This window comes from Nannospalax galili, unplaced genomic scaffold, assembly GCF_000622305.1.
Source record: "Nannospalax galili isolate Female #2095 unplaced genomic scaffold, S.galili_v1.0 scaffold653, whole genome shotgun sequence".
NCBI classification, from domain to species: Eukaryota; Metazoa; Chordata; class Mammalia; order Rodentia; family Spalacidae; genus Nannospalax; species Nannospalax galili.
In genome coordinates, this window is record NW_008334077.1 from 418,120 (window position 1) to 437,932 (window position 19,813).

Here is a 19,813-nt window from a genome sequence, read left to right on the forward strand (position 1 = left end):
CTTTTAATTTAAAGAGTATTGTTTATTATTATTATTATTATTATTATTATTATTATTATTATTATATGTGTATGCATGCGTACACACAGGATCTCACTTTAGAGGTTGTTTCTCTCCTTCCACTGTGGGATCTGAAGATCAAACTCAAATGACCAGGCTCATGCAGCAAGCATCTCCACCTGCTGAGCCATCTTGCCAGTCCCAACAGACCTTTTGTTACCTTTGTCCACCACCTGGAGCTTCTGTCCCTCGATCTTCATGGGATCAATTCCTGGTTATTTGGCTTTCAGTCAATGCTGACACCTTCGTACACACAGGATCTCACTTTAGAGGTTGTTTCTCTCCTTCCACTGTGGGATCTGAAGATCAAACTCAAATGACCAGGCTCATGCAGCAAGCATCTCCACCTGCTGAGCCATCTTGCCAGTCCCAACAGACCTTTTGTTACCTTTGTCCACCACCTGGAGCTTCTGTCCCTCGATCTTCATGGGATCAATTCCTGGTTATTTGGCTTTCAGTCAATGCTGACACCTTCTCATATCCATCTAGCTTACGTTTCGCTTAGAACATATCTCTAATAAGTTCTTATTTACAACTGAGCTCCTTTTCACAGTAACAGCTAACATGCACTAGGTACCAGACATTATTTTAAGGCCTCTACACATTGATTATCCTTCAGTGATCTACATAGATGTTTGAGGCACATACTATTATTATTTGTTACTAAACGCCCATTTTATCAATGAAAAGACTGAGGTATCAATGAGCTAGATCCCTCACTAGCTATGGAATCAGACTTAAACCAGGAGTCGGCTCACAAGAGTGTTTAATCACTCTCCCATCTGACAATAGCAAAAGCTCCAGGAGTTTCTCTGCCTTGTTCACCACTATACCTGTGAATGGTGTTCAATAAATGAATACATTTAGCATTGGTAATCATTTACACTAAGAAATATTTTTACTGGGGCTGGAGAGATGGCTCAGCAGTTAAGAGCACTGGCTGCTCTTGGAGAGGACCCAGGTTCAATTGCCAGCACTCACATGGGGGCTAACAACTGTCCATAACTCCACTTCCAGGGGATACAGTGCCCTTTTCTAACCTCCGTGGGCACTGCACAACACAGGTTCACTTACACATATGCAGGCAAAACACTCATACACATAAAATTTAAAAATAATAAATAAAATATTTTTAAAACAGAAATATTTTTATCATGTGGCCATAAAACACTATGATAGCAATGACTCAATAAAAGAACCCCTGTTATAATTCATGTTTTCTTTAACTATATCTAATTTCCTTAAAATAGAAATCCCATCCTCTAATCTCATTTATTCCCTTCTAAAAATAATTAGCTTGTTCTTTTGTATTTGATGTTGTTTTTGTCATTATTTCTTCTGAGATGGGGTCTTCCTGTGTCACCCTTAAACCCCTGGGCTCAAGTGATCTTCCTGAGTAGCTGGGTTACAGAGAGGCACTGCTGCTCCCAGAAAAATTAGCTTGTTCTTGTGTTTTAATCACACCCATCCTTAGGTAAAGGGGATTAACACAGATCAACTAGATAAATTCATGCATCATATCAATAAATTAAATCCCTTAATTTTAAATATTAAATTTGTGATGTTCACTCTGTGCTCTCTCTCTTCTCTCTCTCTCTCTCTCTCAACACTACCTTAAGCAGAGGTTGAACTGGGATCAGGGGACAAGGTCCGAACACACAACTTTTTGGCATTAATTAACCATCATAATTAACCAATTCAAGCACCAAAAACACAGCTTTCTTTGACATCTATTGGGTTTTGTTCCTGTTAATCGAGTTCTTCATCGAAATACTATCCTTGCTTTTGATGTAGTTATTAACAGTACTACTTAGTTTTCTGGTATGATGATTCCTAAGTCTTTCCTGTATAGAAAGTCTACCCTCTGGAGCTTTAGTTTAGTCTCAGTGACATCTAGCCCAACAAATTCAGTTCACACATGAGGAAAACTAAAACCCACAGAAGTCCATTGACCACTCAAGAACACAGAGGGGGATCCATCCAAAAGACAGGTTTCTCTATTCCCAGCCAAATCATGTGCCCAACACAGTAGCAACAATGCTCTGATTAGCCAATCACTATGACACATGCCTGAACCCTGGAAGAAATGTCTTCCTGATAAAACCAGTGAACACGATTTGATTGAGCAATTGCTACTTTATCAGCATTGGGTCCAGTGCTCCTTTGGGAGGCATATCCAATTCAACTATTTGCTGGATCAAAAAGGTTATGTGAAGTTTTATTAATCCTTCAAGGGGTCCTTTGACACCTGCCAACCTTTAAGGTCAGAGAACTTTTAACCTTCTCCATGAACTTCCTGGAGGGGTACAGTCTTCCACTTTTGAAATTATACACATCAATTCTCCGTGTACTTTAAGCACACTGCCCATACATTGTCTTCCTAATAATAATAATATACTGTCTTCCTAAGATACAGCTGGAGGCCTTATGGGTTGTTTTCTTCCATGAAGAAGAGCACAACACTGTTACCAGATTTTTTTTCTCCTAAGCCTGTTTTTATTTGCTTCAGAGTCTTTATTTAGGAATGGTTCTTCTTAACTATATATGAATTTATTGCAGCCACATCAACGAGTCTACTATTGATTTGTCATGATTCACTGCTCTTCTTGGCACAGAGTAGAGTGTGTTTATAACCATTATTTTATTTGTTGTTATTATTCCATTAACTATAACATTATTACTGATTACCACAGAGAGCTGGAAGGGTGATTGCTTTGGCTGGAGAGAGCACTGAACTTTAGATATGAAAACACTGGTCATGAGCTGGGATGTAGCTCAGTATCAGAGTGCCTGTCTAGCATATGCAAGGCCCTAGGTTCTATGCCCAGCACCGAGAGAGAGAGAGAGAGAGAGAGAGAGAGAGAGAGAGAGAGAGGCAGAAAGGAGGGAGGACAAAGAAGGAGAGATGAAAGGGAGGAAGAGGGAGGGGAGGGGAGAAAACACTGGTGTTATCTCAGTCGGCCATGCTTGGTTGTATTTCTGAGATGGTCCCTTAAGGACACAGTCTCTCTGGAAAAGACAGGTCAACATCTTCCTGAGTAGAAATGTGTCCTTGGAGATTTAAGAACAATTTTTTTTTTGAGCGGCACTTTATATGACTTTCACTCATTTCTTGAGTCTCATAAAAACTGGAATCTGGACTGTATTGTCAGTCAAAGGAGGTCCACCAAGTTGCTTACATTCTGACCCAATTTAATAATAAATATACATCTTCCTGTTTGATTTTCATGAAAACAAATTAAAAGGAAGTCAGGAAATCACTTTGAACTGTTCAAATTAAAGTATTTTCTACAAATGACCCAAAACAACTAGAGTTAAAGTTCTATTATTTGCATATTGTCATTTAAGATTTTAATTATCAAGGAGAAGACTGACTTGTTTGGTTGCCCCTGTTCTACAGTTTCCCTTATAACTATTTCTACATATTAGTAAACCCCACGGCTTATGTAAAACAACAATACAATTTCCCTGGCCTTTTCTTTTCTTTTGGCATATTTTTATTGAATTTTTTGTATATTTCATACAGACCATGTTAATCACCTTTATACCCCCTTCCCCACCGGCACCGTCCCATAGCGACCACATACACTGGATTCCATGAATTCGGTTATTTATGTTAAGGCCTACTGAGTCAAGTTAGTGTCCCCAGATGTCCCACAGTACAAGTTCATCCACTGGGTTCTAATCAGCCTATCTAGAGTCACTCTCTTAAAGATCAGTTCTTCCTCACCCAACAGTAATCAGCTGCCCAATAGTTCTTTGGCTAAGTTTGGGGCCTGCTGCCCATTTCCACAGTTCTGTGCTGGGGTTTTGTCTGCTTGATTTTGCATGGGCCTTGTGCACACTGACACCATTGCTATAGGTTCATATGAGCAAGGTCCCAGGGGCCTGTAAGACTCTGTTTCTATATAGTCATGTACTTTCTTCCCTGTCTCTTACAATGGTCCCTGAGCCCTGGGTGGGTGAAGTTTAACACAGGAGTCTTGTCCAAGGACCCAAACTCTGCAGACTCTAATTCTCTAAGCTTTCTACCAGCAGTGACAATCACAATTTCCTCAGAAATAGTGAAATCAATGCTAAGCGCACATGATTTCAATTATTCTGTTGTTCCTGAAGAATGCATTGCCCTGATTGATGTTTATTAACACAACAAATTATATGCCTGTCAAGAATATTTGCATGTTGTATCTATTCTAGCTGCAGTGAGTTGCACATGTGCAAGCATATCAGGATGAACTGTGTTGTTTCATTTTAGCAGAGATGTTAGCCAATTCCATAATGGATCACATACTGGGACCACATATGTACTTATGGAATGTGAAATTAAGGTCAATAGCAATGGTCATTCAGCTCCTGCAGAACCCCACCTCTGGATGCATTAGCCAATCTCAAATGACAGTTGACGTAATGAACCCTAACCTTGCAGCACTGGCTATTGGGCAGACTTTCCTGTGGGAGGCAAGTGCTTCTCATGAGCAAATGCAAACCGAGTACAGAAATAGGAATTACAGAGAGACAGAAAGGATCTGTAAGCCAAGCCTGTGGCCTAGGGGAACTTTCAATCTAGTCGGAGTTATGGAAAGATAGCAAAGGATTAGAAGGCTGCTAGGCCCTGGGCCTAGGGACCTTTCAATCTAGTGAGGAAAATACAAGATCTCACATAGTCTTGTTAAATCTTAAAAATTGTTATGAAGCCAAATATAACACAGGAACATTCAATGTTGAAAATATAATTGTTAATGGAACAAAAGGCAGAGGAGGGCTCCTTTCACTAAAACGCTGAGCACTCTGGGCTGTATCACAACGTGCCATGTCATATTGGCTTACCACTGTCTCCCAGATAAGGACAGAAGATGTGTCTTTAGTGTAAAGATTCCATTTCTAAGTCTTTCATTCCTTGCCTGTCTTGGCACATTTTAAGTATATGTAAAATATTTTTGAGCTGATTTGGAGTGATTGGAGGAAGACAGCTTACGTAGGAAGCAGTATAAGCAGTTAATAACATTATTATTAGAATCTAAGGAGTTCTTGGCATGCAGAAATCCCCTGAATTAAATGAAATAAAATCTAATGGGAGTAACTATAATGTATAATACTTGAATCTAAAACAGCAGCTGTAAAAACAAATGGGAAAATGCACTCAACAAAGTGGTAAATATGGGGCCACTGTATGATGTGGTTACAATGGCTGCTGCAGCCTGTAAACACAGAGGCTGAGCATCAAGGTGGAGTTTGACTCTGGGTACCAGGCATGAAGGATACAGACAAACTGTTACATACCCAGAGATCACTAACCAGGACAACAAGGTGATATGAAACCTTATCACACAGGAAAGGGAAAAAAGGGGGAGGGGAAGCATGAGGAAAACTCAGCATAAAGAAGATGAGACTTCATGAGAAACGACAGCTGTCAAAAACGGAGCTTTTGCTTTGTTCTAGAATAGCTTTGCATTCAGTTTACAATTGAGTTAATGTAACTTCCATCATTTTCTCAGGAAAGACAGTGACACTTTATTGCCTGATGGCTATAATTAATGTCAGACTCTGAATTAGAAATCAGAAATTCTATTTGATCATTTGGCTTCAAGTTGGACTTGGGGTATGTTTTGGCAGTATTACTAACAGTTAGCAGCAAGTTCTGGAAACAGATGAAGTCCTGATATGTATTCTAAATATGAAACACATTGCAAAAAGGCTTGGAGATAAAAATACATACTGCTTATGCACACTGTGCTGTGCTACTTCCTGTCGCTATCGGCAGTAGGTCTCTTATTTTTCTCTTCTTTTGTTGTTCCAGGTGAACAAAATCTTTTTTTCTTCCGTTTTCCTTCTTTTTAAGAAATATATGTTAATTACATTTATTTAGTCATTTATTTATTGTGTGTGTGTGTGTGTAGTGTGTGTGTGTGTGTGTGTGTGTGTGTGTGTGTGCCTGTGTGTGCCACAGAACATACGTGGAGATCAGAGGACAACTTTTGGGAGTCCGTCCTCTCCTTCCGCCATGTGGGTTTCCAGGATTGAAGCAGGTTGTCAGGCTTGGTGACAAGCACATTTACCCAATGAGCCATCTTCCCAGCCCCCTCTTTTTAAATCCTTCTATGTGATTATCTTCTTTTTGTTTTTTCTCTCCTCTTTCTCACCAATAGCTGTTTCATTGTACATTATTAAGCACCAACTACATGCCAAATCTGTGCTAAGCTACAAGGATTCAAGAATACGTAAGACAGTCACTGTCCTTGAAAAGCTTACCTTTCAAGTTACCCAGAACTAACTTGAAACAACCCTGCAGAGTCCCTGTTCTCTTCCTATCAGCAATCATCAACCACTATTTCCTGGAAATCATACAGTACATGACTTCTTGGGGAGATACAGACAAGGAGACGTGTGTGCAGAATACTGAGATGATGTGGAGTACAGTGCAAACAGCAGAAAGGTTCACTAAGAGGAAAGCGTTGGTCAGGAATGGGATGCATGCGAAGAAGGGACAGGGGCCACCAGAACTAAGACCAGCTGCAGGAATGGAAAGCGGCACTGGGTTCTCCAGGACCGCCAGGCCTTGAGAGAGAAAAGAAGCACCTTTATCTCAGAGAATCAACTCGGAGCATAAAGGGACTGTGACTTTTAACTAAGTCTGTTCTACATTTGCGTCCATATAAATGATTGTATTAAGGTGAATGATTAGGAAGTTATCTAAAAATATCAGTTACCGAGTCAATGACTAAAGATGCAGAGAGAATATCTATACACTTTAGAAATAAATAATAGCATTCTTCTAACAGGATACTACTTACTAACAGAAAAATTTTCCATTGCACCAGAAAAAAAGACATGGAGGAAACAAATTGCTAAGTGAAAGAAAAAATTCTGAAAAAGCCATATATTGTTACAATTCCAACTATATGACATTCTTGAAAAGCTAAAACTGATGCATAAAGATATCTGTGTTTGTTAGGGGTTTGGAAGGAAAAAAAAGAGGAGTTATGAATAGGGGTATGGTAGGTTCAGGACAGGGAACCGAGTCTGTGTCATTGTGCAATGAACGAACCATGACATAATTCAATTTTCGAGACCCTTAAACAACATAAAGAATGTGCCCTAAGATAGACCGTGGGCTTGATTTCATAACAATATATCAGTATTCAATGGTAATAAATGCAAGCTGTAAATAGTAAGAGAATGGGAGGCTGTGTGAGGATGTACAAAATGTACTTTCTATTCAGTCTTCCTATAAAGCTAAAACTGCTCAAATTAATTTAAATCACATATATAACAGCATTTTTCTATTCTTTTAAAACTAATCATGCAGCTTGTTTTTCTCACAAGCATTCATTTGGTAAGCGGCCAGACAGACATCACTTTTTTTTTTCCTTCTAGAACCTCTGAGACATATGGCTGGGTAATTCTGAGTCATTTAGCTACACGGAACCACTAAGGGACAGTAAGTCAAATGATGCATCTGAGAACAGCACCAAGAATCCTTAGTGACACTCAAACTAAAACTCAGGTTTCCTCAGTTAAATTGTCCCCACCCTCTTCTCAGATCCCTGAACACCACAGAAGCCCCAGTATCAAGAGAAAATCAATACTTCCAGTGAAATGAGGTGTACACTAGTTCTCATGTTGACCTCAGTGAGAGGAAAGAGATTGCAGCACGTCTTTCAATAAAATTTATAACCTCATGCCTGCCATCCCTGCAAAAGCATGATCCCTTTCATTACTAAATCTTTTCCCTATGTGTGGACTGTTGTACATGTGTCAGAAATAAATCCCCACAAAAACAACTGACAAGATCCATATATTTTTTTAAAAATTGAGCCATGTGCATAAGTTACATTCTGAGCGTTGGTACCTCTGTCTAACTACAAATAACTGTAATTAGTCACATAACCAAGCTTACTCAGCCCCGTGAGCTGAGCCAACAATCTCCAACTGATATGGTATGATGGGAAACCATATCTTTGCTCCTCAGCACCAGTAAACCAAAAGTTAGAGTACACTATGGCCCAGGTAGGATTAAATCAGCATTTGCTTTTGTCAGAAGGTAGACAATTTTTAGAGAAAACAAGGTGAACTTTGACTTCAATATGAGAAAATGCTCCAATCAATCATAGTTGATATAACAGAAAAGAATATTGAGCCTGCATTTATTAACACAGGACTTGCCTTTGTTTAGGGTCCATTAAATTTAATAACTTCCCCCTCCATGGCTTTAAACAGAGACCCTCTTCAATATAAGAGCGTCTCCCATTAAACTTAATTACTTGCTGTGGCAGAGGTACGTTTACCAACAGGTGGCTCTTAATAAAGGAATGGGTCTGTAGTAAAAAAGTAGGTGCTGTAGTGTTTTACAGCAGTTGTTTTAACTTTCTGGTTTATTAGTATTAATTGCTAGAGTTTTCTTTTAAACTTACTGAAGGCGTTGTTCCCTCTCGAGCAACTTGAGAACTGCTTTGCTGAAATAAACACTCACATATATGTGTCACATTACTGAAGCTATTGACTTAAAACCTAGATTCTGGAGACTTGACAGAGACTGGGTCATGAGGGATGTTTTTAAAATGAGCTACATCCAATGTCACTCAGTTTGAAATTACATGGACCAGTCCTCCTGACAGACCTCAAATGATCAAATGGGTTTTTCTGGGTTTTGTGGTAGTGATAAAATAATTTTTGGTGACTTATTTATTAGGCTAATGCCTATTCTGCTGACTTTTGAAAATACCAGATTTTAGCAGCTGAGAGTCATAAAAATGGGAACATCTTCATCAGCCATGTACAGTTGACTGGAGTTGTTTTGATACTAAGATATTTTGAAAGAAGAGTTTCAAGATTATTTGCTTAAACAAACAAACAAACAAAAAGGAAAGGGGGGGGGACTCCAGAAAAAAAAATCTTAAAAAAAAAACAATAAATATTTTTTTCATACAACTTATAGTGGCTTCTCCCAAAGTAATTCAGACAGCGTCATCTATGATGACCCTTCCTTGGGTCTCTCCAACACGTTTCTACAAGAACCCCAGAGAGCCTCAGAGGCCCACTGTGACAAGACTACAGAGAAATGCCTTTGTCAGTCCCTTCCACCTCATGTATGGCACAGAGGGAGTACACATCTGGGTTGCTCAAAGTTACTGCAGATGGGAGGGATGGGGAAGAGTCAACCTAAGTGGGAAACCCTGTAGTTGAGCTTTAGGAAGGAACAAGAGCACCTTTCTGACTCATACATAGGTCAAGAATCAGATTCAACTGTCATCCTTTCTTTCTGTGGCAGGATTATTACACCAAATATATTCTGAAGGTCAACAATTACTTATAGAGTATTTTGAAATGACCTCCAGAAAAGTAATTATAATCTTTGTATCAAGCCTCACTGGTGCCTTAGACAGCCCCCAAATCATCGGTGACAACATTGTTACAATCACAAAGCCATCCTGTGATTTGGGCCGTGCACAGTCTGCTGGTCTTTGCTTTGTCAAACTTGTTTTTTTATAAAACAATCACTGAGAAAAGGGGTTGGAGAGATGGCTTAGTGGTTAAGAGCACCAGCTGCTCTTGCAGAAGATCCAGATTCAGTTCCCAGCACCCACATGGTGACTAAAAACCATCCATAATTCCAGTTCCAGGGGATCTGACGCCCTCTTCTGACTTCTGGTGGCATTGTACCACACAGGTGCACTTACACACATACAGGTGATGTATTCATACACATGAAATAAATAAATTAAATATTTTTTAAAAAAAAGAACTGAGAGCCGGGCGTGATAGTGCACGCCTTTAATCCCAGCACTTGGGAGGCAGAGACAGGCAGATTTCTGTGAGTTCAAGGCCAGCCTGGTCTACATAGTGAGTTAGTTCCAGGACAGCTGGGGCTACAGGGAGACCCTGTCTCAAAAAGATGGAAAAAAAAAAAAGAACTGAGAAATAACAAGCTGCTTCTGTGGAGTAAAAAGTCTTTCAGGATGACACAAGATGAAATGAGAACATGGTTGGGATGCTATGTAAATTTAGTTTAATTATATGATAAGGCCTTATGCAATGTAACAAACATGGTGGAGGAAGAGGACCAGACCCTACAGGGCTTCTTCTGCATGGTAACATCATGAGGTTGGTTTTCGTTAAATTGAACTTGACTTTTACAATTTAACCGAGTATGACCCAAAGTCATTATTATCAAGGAGGCCCCATCTGTCAATTAGATGACAATTACGTACTGTTTAGTTATGAACCTGTAATTTCAACTATTGTTCTTTTTACATTTAAGGCCTGCTAAGATTAAAGAAATATGTCCCAAATCTTTATTTGTGCCTATGAACTTTAAGACATCTAATATTAAAACTTTCTCAGCAATGAAATTGGAATCCTAGAAAAACCTGCCTCTACCATTTCATTGGACTTTATTATGTTTATACCTGGCTTCCATAAAGGATTTGAGGAAGACTGCATGAATTATGCAGTCTATCACTGTCATTACTACAGTTCATTAAATTCTAGGACTTTAAACACTCCTGAAAATTTCCTTAGAGGAAAGGATGCTAATAAAAGAAGTTGTAAAACTGGGTCCTCTGAAGGTCTTCAAATAGATTTAGTCAGCCTTTTCCTTTCGAATGGTGTTTCAGGATCAACTGCAATTTCTTTAGAAGCAGATCTTTCTGATTGCTTGTATTCCCATGAGTCCTTTGGAACAGACTAGTAACATGCCTAGTAAATATAAGTACAACTCAACATTTTCTATTTATGATAAAATTAAACTTTTTTCTTAATACTTTAGTGACATTTTTGTGAACTTCTTTTAACACTATAAAACGGTCATTTAAATCTTAATAACAATAATGCCAATGTTTCAGCAATTCTATGTGCTATATATTATATTGAATATTTCTGAATTAACTCATTTAAATATTGAAATATTCAAAGGGATGTTTTTATTTTAGATATGTCCTGTGGTGATCCATTTATTTGTTGAGCAAATAAACTCTTTTAAAATTTTAGATTTCTATTTATTTTATTAATTTAAGCCAAGACTTACCTGCAAATGGCATATGGATATACAATTTTTAAAACAATTTTAGCTGCAACATATCAGCTATAATCTGTCACATGCCATATGTCAGGTCTGCCCTGAACAGCTTAAGCACTTAGAATAATGATAAGGGATCAACATTACATTCCTATCAATAATTTTTTAAACCTAAATTTTAGACAGGTGAAAAGTTTGTCTGATATTTGTATAAGATTCAAATTTAGGTGCAAACCCTCAATCCTACCATAAATGAAGACTTTTATTCTTTCTCATCCAACATCATAAGTGAATTTTGTGTAACCCTTTAGACAGGGAGATGAGAATTAATTTCTGTTCACAAAAATTCAACTATCCTGGAAAACATCTTTAAAAAGTGGCCACAGGGCTGCTAGGGGAGGGTGATGGGGTTAACATTTTATCTGTTCATGTTACAGGTTAACAATATTCTTTAGCACAGAGCACGATGAAGACCAGAGGCATAGGTAATATCTCCATCCAAAGGGTTTTATCTCCTACAGCATCAAAATCTTCCTTAAGCCTCACTTGTAGGAGGCTCTAAATTGTGGATCTTAAGGATAGCTTTACCATTAAAGGGAAGAATAATAAAATAGAAACTATGCAACTCAGCCCCTGGGAAACTATGAAGCAGCATCTGTCTAAGAAAATACTTGGGATGGGCCCTGGGAAGTAGGGGAGGTGCTCAGTCCTGGTAGCATGGTCCAAGCCCATCAGGTAGGTTCAGCCCCACAGCCAAGAGCAGGGTCAAGTGGAACAGGGTTCCTCCAGTTCCCTGACAGTCCATGGCTGGTTGTTTCCTCCTGTTTCCCCACATGCTGACAGGAGGGATTTTCTGTTCTCTTTAATGTTTATACAAAACCTCCCACCTTGGCTCCATGTTATTTCTTTATCAGTCACAACTCACAGAGATGCTTGGGGAGGGGGGAGACTGGACTAAACTGGGTTGTAAACCAGATTAAAGCAGGGGCTCCTTCCTACCTTTGGCTAAAGATCAACATATGGCTGCATAACTAGCCGGTTTCCACTCCTACCTCCTCTGTGCAGTGAAAGGAGTTATAATATAGTTCTATGCAAATGCTTTAAGTGAATTTTCAGTAAACTGACTCAAAATGATCTGGTCTCCCACATGACACATGAGAATGGCAAACACCAATGACTGTCCTGTCAAGCAGCAACTCTGTAAAGTCGTTTTTGACAGTTTCCGTAGTGAATCCATATACAAATACACCTCACTAAGGATATCCTACAGGTCATGTTTCTATAACTACGAAAGTTCCCTGGGGCTGTTTCAAGGAGTAAAAGTTGTTTTAGCCACAGAGGGTTGGTCAGATGGAAGCCCAAAGGGACCCCAGAGCCAAGCAAGTCTACACAAGTCTGTTCTGTCTAGGTGTCATTTGGGTCCTATGTAAAATAAAGTAGACTTTTGGTAGGAAATATACATGGAATGCTGAACTAAGTCATCTCCATCAACATGGGACCTCAGCCCCATACCAGCTTGTTAACCTCCTCTGTATCTTACCCTTCCTCTCCTGGTCTTTGACTGATATCTGCCTAAAGGAGATGGTGATTTCAGACAGGAGATAAAACTAAATTTCTATACTATGTACAGCCCCCCAATAGATGCCATAATATTCATAAGTGGAATGGCAGCAGGGGTAAATGAAAAGTGGTAACATGGTTTCCCAAAGGACTTTGCAGTTCTCCTCCACCCCTCTCCTTTCCCTACTCACCCCCAGGAGTCCAAGGCAGTAGAAAACATGAAGACACTAGGACCAGGGAGCCCTTTCCTGCTACTTGCTTCAAAAACAAAGCCTTCCCTCCTCCCAAGTTGAAAGAAATAAAGAATATGAACTATTTGAAACCTGCAAGCCTGCTGGTGAAGCTTCAGCTTGGCAGTGATGCGACTCAGCGGAGAGAGTAGTGGCTTCGAGCTTTGCAGAACACGAGAGAGGGAGAGAAACAGACAGAAACACAAAGAGAGAGAAAGAAAGGCATTAACCTGGCCAGGAGTGGAGTCAAAAGGGAGCTTGGGGCCCAAACACTGAGAAGAGTGTGGGATGGCACAGGACGGGGTGGGTGTGTGCTTCTGTGGGACTGTACCTTTCTGTTAAAGGGGCGGGAGATGCTGGAATTTGTGCATTAGAGTAAATGGAGAGATTCTTTTCTTTACTTTCAGGACTCAACACGACTGGGTAAGAGCCTTTAATTTTATGTGTCTGTCTGAAGTCCTCACTGGTACTTTCTGGTTCCCTATGCTAAATTCTGCAGGATGGAGAAGAGGGTGGCCAGATCATTGCATACACATACTTTCTCTGTGATCTACAAGTTTTGGGGTAGGTGTCTTTAAAGTAATGAATTTGGGTTCTGGGGCTGTCACAACAGCATGACAACAGTATGCTGTATGCTTCATGGAAAGATGTCCTGATTTTAAGAAAAGTGTATTTCTGCTTGATTTTCAATCACTCTATTTAAACTGTTCAAATGTCTGATAACCCCGGAATTCAGAAGACCTGATGCCCACTGTCACACCCTTGCCCACATGCCTCTAATTGAGAGGGACCGTGAACACAGGCTTGGTCTATCACCACCACCCTCGCCCTTGCACAGGGGTGGGCTTTTAGTTAAAGCTTGTTCTTTACCTGAAATACGCCTGGGCACGTCAGTGATGGCAGGTAGCCCAGTACCCCGTGTGGAAGACAGTGGTGTGGTAGAGTGGATGGATGGGGACGTCATCTGGCTCAGGTAGGACGGGTAAGACTGGTCGTAGGACCACGGCGGAGAAGACTGTGCCTGCCTGGGATCTGGAAAAAAAAAAAAAAAAAAACATTAACAGAATGCTTCAGAGACATTGAAAGGACTGCTCCCACTGTCTCTCCCTCTCATGCCTTGAATAGCCCAAACTCCAGATTTGACATCTCCATGAATGCAACGAAATGGATCGTGCATAAGGACCATTTGTCTATCTTAGGCATAAATATTTTTATTCAGAAAGTTCAGTGGTCATTTAGAAAACAATCTATTTTTTTAAGTGGAATTTATTTTATTTATGCTCTGTATCCCTAACATTCCTTCCTGAGCACGTTTTCTTTTAAATTATCTGTTTTGAAAAATTAACTTGTATAACTTTTAAAGAGATGTAGACTGTGCCTTTTATATACTTCTTGGTTTTAAAGAACACAATTCCATGATTTCCAGGCAGTATGCTTTCCCTCCAGGTAGGTCAACAGAATGGTACAGGAGACAGAGAACAAGGATGGGGGTGAGTTGAAGGGGCAGCATGTACAAGGAATAGGAAGGAAGGAAGCAGGACACATTATTCCACACTAAAGTTAGAATAGAAAATAACCGTCAAGAAAAAAAATAAAATTTAATTTCAAAGCTGACAGTCATTTAAAAGCTGAGAAATGTCACTGTTATCCAGGTCGAGTGTCAAATATATGTGCTTCTGATAGGAAGAAAATGATACCAAACAGGAAAATGTTTTTTGATCCCACTGAAATCTGTTTAAAAAGTGTCATGTGGGGATGGAGAGATGGTTCAGCAGTTATGAGCACTGGCTGCTCTTGCAGAGGACCAAGGTTCAATTCCCAACACCCACATGGCAGCTAATAACCATCAGTAACTCCAGTTTCAGGGAATCCAACACCTTCTGATTTCCACAGGCATTGTACAACATGGGTGCACTTACACAGATGCAGGCAATACATTCATACACTAAAATAAAAAATAACCAATTTAAAAAAGTAAAAGTGCCATGTGTTTGGACTGTGGTCTAGTGTTACCCACAGTCACCGATAATAAAGATAATGGGCAGAAAACTAAGATTAATTGCCAAGAACAAACAACGTCTTTTGATATTTCTCTACGGAGTTTCTCCATGGAGCTGGAAACTCAAGACTAAGAAGATGAATTAAAAGATAGTCTGTATAAGAAAAAAGAAGGTAAATTTGTTATAGATGCCAATAAAAAGCGTGCAGTTTCAAACTGTTTTGCTCTTTCTCAAAGGCTAACTAACAGAATCATAAGCAAATTTCACTTAACACATTTTAAATGCTAACCTAAATTTTTATGCTAACTTCAATGTAGCAGACTTTTTATAGGATAGTAGCTGTTTTATAGGCTAGTTGGTATATCATTATATACATAGACTTCAGAATGTTTGGAACTAGGATCAGAATTAGCTCTGAGATTTCCACTTTTGGTTTTTTAATTTTAATTAATTAATTAATTTTTATTTTATTTGTATGAGTGTATTGCCTGCATGTATGTAAATGCACCCGTGTTGTGCAGTGCCTGTGGAGAACAGAAGAGGGCGTCAGATACCCTGGAACTCGAGTTATGGATGGCTTTTAGCCACCCTGTAGGTTCTGGGAATTGTACCAGGGTCTTTTGTAAGAGTGGTCAGTACTCTTAATCACTAAGCCATCTCTCCAGCCCCAAGACTTCCACTTTCTATATAATCTTGGGGTAGCCTCTCAGTAACATCAAGCCTATTTTCCTCATTGATCAAAGGAGTCTCATAATAACCTGACCACAGAAATACATGGTAACATGAGGAAACTATCAGGAAAAAACTAGCACAGGAAACTTTACATAAGCAAATTCTTTGTTTTAATTTTTAATTTATTTTTATTTTATGTGTATGAGTGCTTCCTGCATGTATATAAGTACATTGCATGCATGAAAGACCCACAGAGGGCAGAAGAGGGTGTTGGATTCCCTAGAACTGGAGCTACAGATAGTTGTTAGCAGCCATGTGAGTGTTGGGGATTGAACCCAGATTCTCTGCAAGAGTAGCCAGTGTTCTTAGCTGTTGAGCCATCTCTCCAGCCCCTCATTCTTTGTTTTTAAGATTTATCTTTAATTGTAATTATGGGTGGGTGGGGGTGGTGTGCGTGTGTGTGTGTCTAAGTGTACCTGACTGTAGTGGCTTCAGAGGCCAGAAGAAGGCATTGGATTCCCTGAAGCTGGAGTTACAGGCACTGTGAACTGCCCCATGTGGACGCCAGGAGCAGAACACAGGTCCTCTAAAGAACAGCATGTGCTTCTAACCTCTGAGCTCTCTCTCCAGTGTTCACTCTTATCTTAAAAAAAAAAAAACAAACAAAAAAGCAAAACCATTTCTTTTTCAAAATGAACAACTTAATTTTGAAAAACTATTCGTGTATTTGAATAGTCAATGCAGGCTTATGTCTCCCTATAAAAATGAATATACAGTGAGACATGGGTTTTTCCAGAGACGATTCCTCTTTTAAAACCTCTAGGTTTTTCTATGCAGATGAAGCTGTTTAGTTTCAGCTATTTCTTGTTTATTTGTTCAATTTGGAAACAATTTATTTAAAGACAGTCTAAATAAGACATACTTCCTTGAGTGAAAATAATTAAATACATCTGCATATTTATCTGATGCTCACTGACATTAATAGATAAGGAAGGGAAAAAAAAAACAACTTCAATTTTAAAGACTGTTTACCCAAGTTTGCAATTTAAATAAAAGGGCCAAACTCTATCAACAATCTAAAGGATAATTAATCATTAAAATAATGAACTTCTATTCTTTAAATTCTCAAGGCTGAGCTGTAAAGACTGGCAGCATTTCAACTCCAAGTCATTGACCTTACTTATCATCTGGTACTGACATACTTCCTTACCTTACACCATGAATGTAAGTTGCTATTTAGAGAAATGGAAAATCATCTTCAGATGGAGAAAGATTTGCTCCTGACGGAGCAGGAAAGCTGTCTTGTAAAGGACAAGAGTCTGGTACCAAGCACATTTAAAAAATTTTTTTTATTTATTATTTTTATTTATTTATTTATTTGTTTGTTTTTTATTTTATTTTGTCTTTTTGAAGCAGGGTCTCCCAGTAGCCTCAGCTGTCCTGGAACTCACTATGTAGACCAGGCTGGCCTTGAACTCACAGAGATCTGCCTGCCTCTGCCTCCCAAATGCTGGGACTACAGGCGTGCGCCACCATGCCCAGCTTATTTTTATATTTTTATGTGTATGCGTGTATTGCCTACATGTAGGTAAGTGCACCCATGTCATGCAATACCCACGGAGGACAGAAGAGGCTGTCTGATCCCCTGGAACTGGAGTTACGGACAGTTGTTAGCTACCATGTGGGTGCTGGGATTCGAACCTGGGTCTTCTGCAAGAGCATTCAGTGTTCTTAACTACTAAGCCATCTCTCCAGCCCCCCCAAGAACATTTCTAACAGATGAAAGAGACAGCTACCACACAGCTATATGATAGGAATGTGCAGGAATAAAATTTGGATTTGCCTTGTCTGAATCCAGCTATACCAGACAACTTCCTGACCGACTAGTTTGATTTGTGTCTCAATTCTACTGATGTAGCATGCTTTTAATAGGTTAGTATCCCCAGCCTGAAAAATGGGAGGAACTCAACAAAATGTACAAAATAACTTAGATGATTAAATATATCACAAAGGAATGAGGGTGATTATCTTAGATGTAAAATACAGTCTTAATGGTTCTCCCAGGCAGAGAGGCAGCCAGTACAGTGAGAAATAAACAGGCCCCTAATGAGAATGTGAGCTGGAGGTATAGCCCTGCTATTCATGAGCTGTATGATGTCAACTGTGTTAGCCAACTCCGAATCTCCAGTTTCCTCATCCAGAAAATACAGCTGTATAGCATGCTGAAGTGAATGGGGCCAAGTGTCCACACCCATTGACCATGGAGACAAAACTAGGCTTGGCTGACAGTTCCTCACTATGCTGAGCAAGACTTTGAAACTTTGGGACCCCACGTGGTTTATCTGCCAAATAAGAATAATTGTCCTGATTCGGTTTTTGTGAGCTTAACATAAACTAGGCCATATCTGATAAGCTATCTGCCACTCACAGCGCATATTAAATAGATGAGAAATACAAGTGTTATCTGCAAAATGAGTTCAATAATAACTACTGTCAGGTTTGGAAAATTAGGTGAGATAACATAAGCAAAGCATTGTGATAACTTTTAATCTATGTTAAAATCGTTATTATGCTTTTTAGGAGCTTACATGGTCAAGGTTCTGTCATGTGACCTGGGGTATCTTCCGTAGTTGCTGACTTTCAGTTTCCTCATCCGTAAAATGGAGGTGACCACACTATCTCCAAGTTAGATCCTCACAGCACAAATAAAGTATACTGAATGGAACATCAGCATCATTATTCAAAGAAGTAAATTTATGACTCTAAACTATCTAGAGGAGCTGGGTTTATATGGAACTATCCTTAAAGATTCTCAAGGTCAGATGGTATAATTAAACATAAGGCCTTGTGCATAGGAGGCATTCAACAATGAACTTCCAGGTAGCTTCAAATGACTAACAGAATAATAAAATGATGTCATAATTAGTTATTCTAATTTCCTCTTAACTATGAAAAAGTCACATCATGGAGGTTTTAGGTTTTACATCAACTTTCCAACTACCAAATATCTACTAGAACAGTCAACTAAAGGTCAGTTTTACTTTCAGTAGAGGACTTTCCTGCAGATGTTCTCACTGACCCTAAACAAGTGAAGAGTTCTTTATATTTTGTCTCTCAGAGGACAGGCTGTAGTTTGGCCAATCTCCATCCTACAAGCCTATGATAATGATAGAGAGAAAAAGAGAGAGAGACAGAGAGACAGAGAGATGGACAGAGACAATAATAATTTAAATAAAATATAAGAAGTGTTATTTGTGATTCACTAGATACTGTATCAGCAATTTTAAAAGAAAGGAACCTTTAAAAAGAGGCAGTAGTCTGTAGTCTGAACAAACTCCCCACTCCAAGGCCTTCTCTAATACCCTGAGCAGGAGCAATCCTCAACTCCACAGCCTCAATTTCTGTACTGCTGACCGGCACAAACGATATGCTTGTCTAAGCTCCAAATTCCCTCATCTGCAACATAGGGAGAAACAAGAACACCTCCTACCTAAACTTGCTATGAGGATTGAGGGTGATAATGTAATAACGAACAGGACCCAGTATATGTTCACCACAGTTTCAGACCCTGTGTTTTCATTCTGTATTTGCTACACAATCCCTGACCTCTTACTCTGGCAGAGGACAATTTTTAGATTATACCTCATCTTTTCAAACATCACAGTTTGAAGGATCTATCTATGCTTAATCATGTAGATATCCTGAATGATCTTTTAACCTTGACCATGTTCCTTTTTAGACTTGGTTTCTTCTCAGAAAGACAAATCCTCATCTCTTCTGGTATATTTTCAAATAACATACCCTCTGACTTTTCAATCTCGTGCTGGGGACAAAATATGATTGGAAAATATCTTAGTTTCCTAAATGCTCAATCACTAAGAACATATAATCCTAACTTAAATATGATTACAACATATTTGTTCTTTGTGGACAATTATTAATGCTTACAGTAGAGCAAAGTCACCTTAACCGGATTTCATGAGCCATTTCTGAACTCTACTTCCTGAAGAAACCTGAGCCTTCTGAGATTCAGCCTGAACTTGGGTGAGTCAGAGCAGGTGATAGATGTGTTTTAGGTATCACTAAAGTCACCACTGAGGAAGATAGAGTCCAGCTCTGCAACAAACCTACAAATCAACCATAAACGACAGGAAGCGCCCTGCATCTCAACCTCAGATCTCACAGAGCGCGTGAAATCGAGCCCTTCATTTAAACCCACCCAAGCCATACTGCATGGCCGTTCCTTCTGGATCTGCAGAAACATGGGTCAAATACCA

At 39.3% G+C, this 19,813-nt stretch overlaps 1 protein-coding gene across 1 annotated transcript in view; it reads right to left on the reverse strand.

The window, feature by feature from the left end:
• The window catches only part of Runx2 (RUNX family transcription factor 2), a 141,453-nt gene that overhangs the window by 29,786 nt on the left and 91,854 nt on the right, over positions 1 to 19,813 (reverse strand). The window contains 1 exon segment of the mRNA XM_029561583.1: positions 13,735 to 13,896. Within this exon segment, the coding sequence (XP_029417443.1) occupies positions 13,735 to 13,896 (162 nt within the window).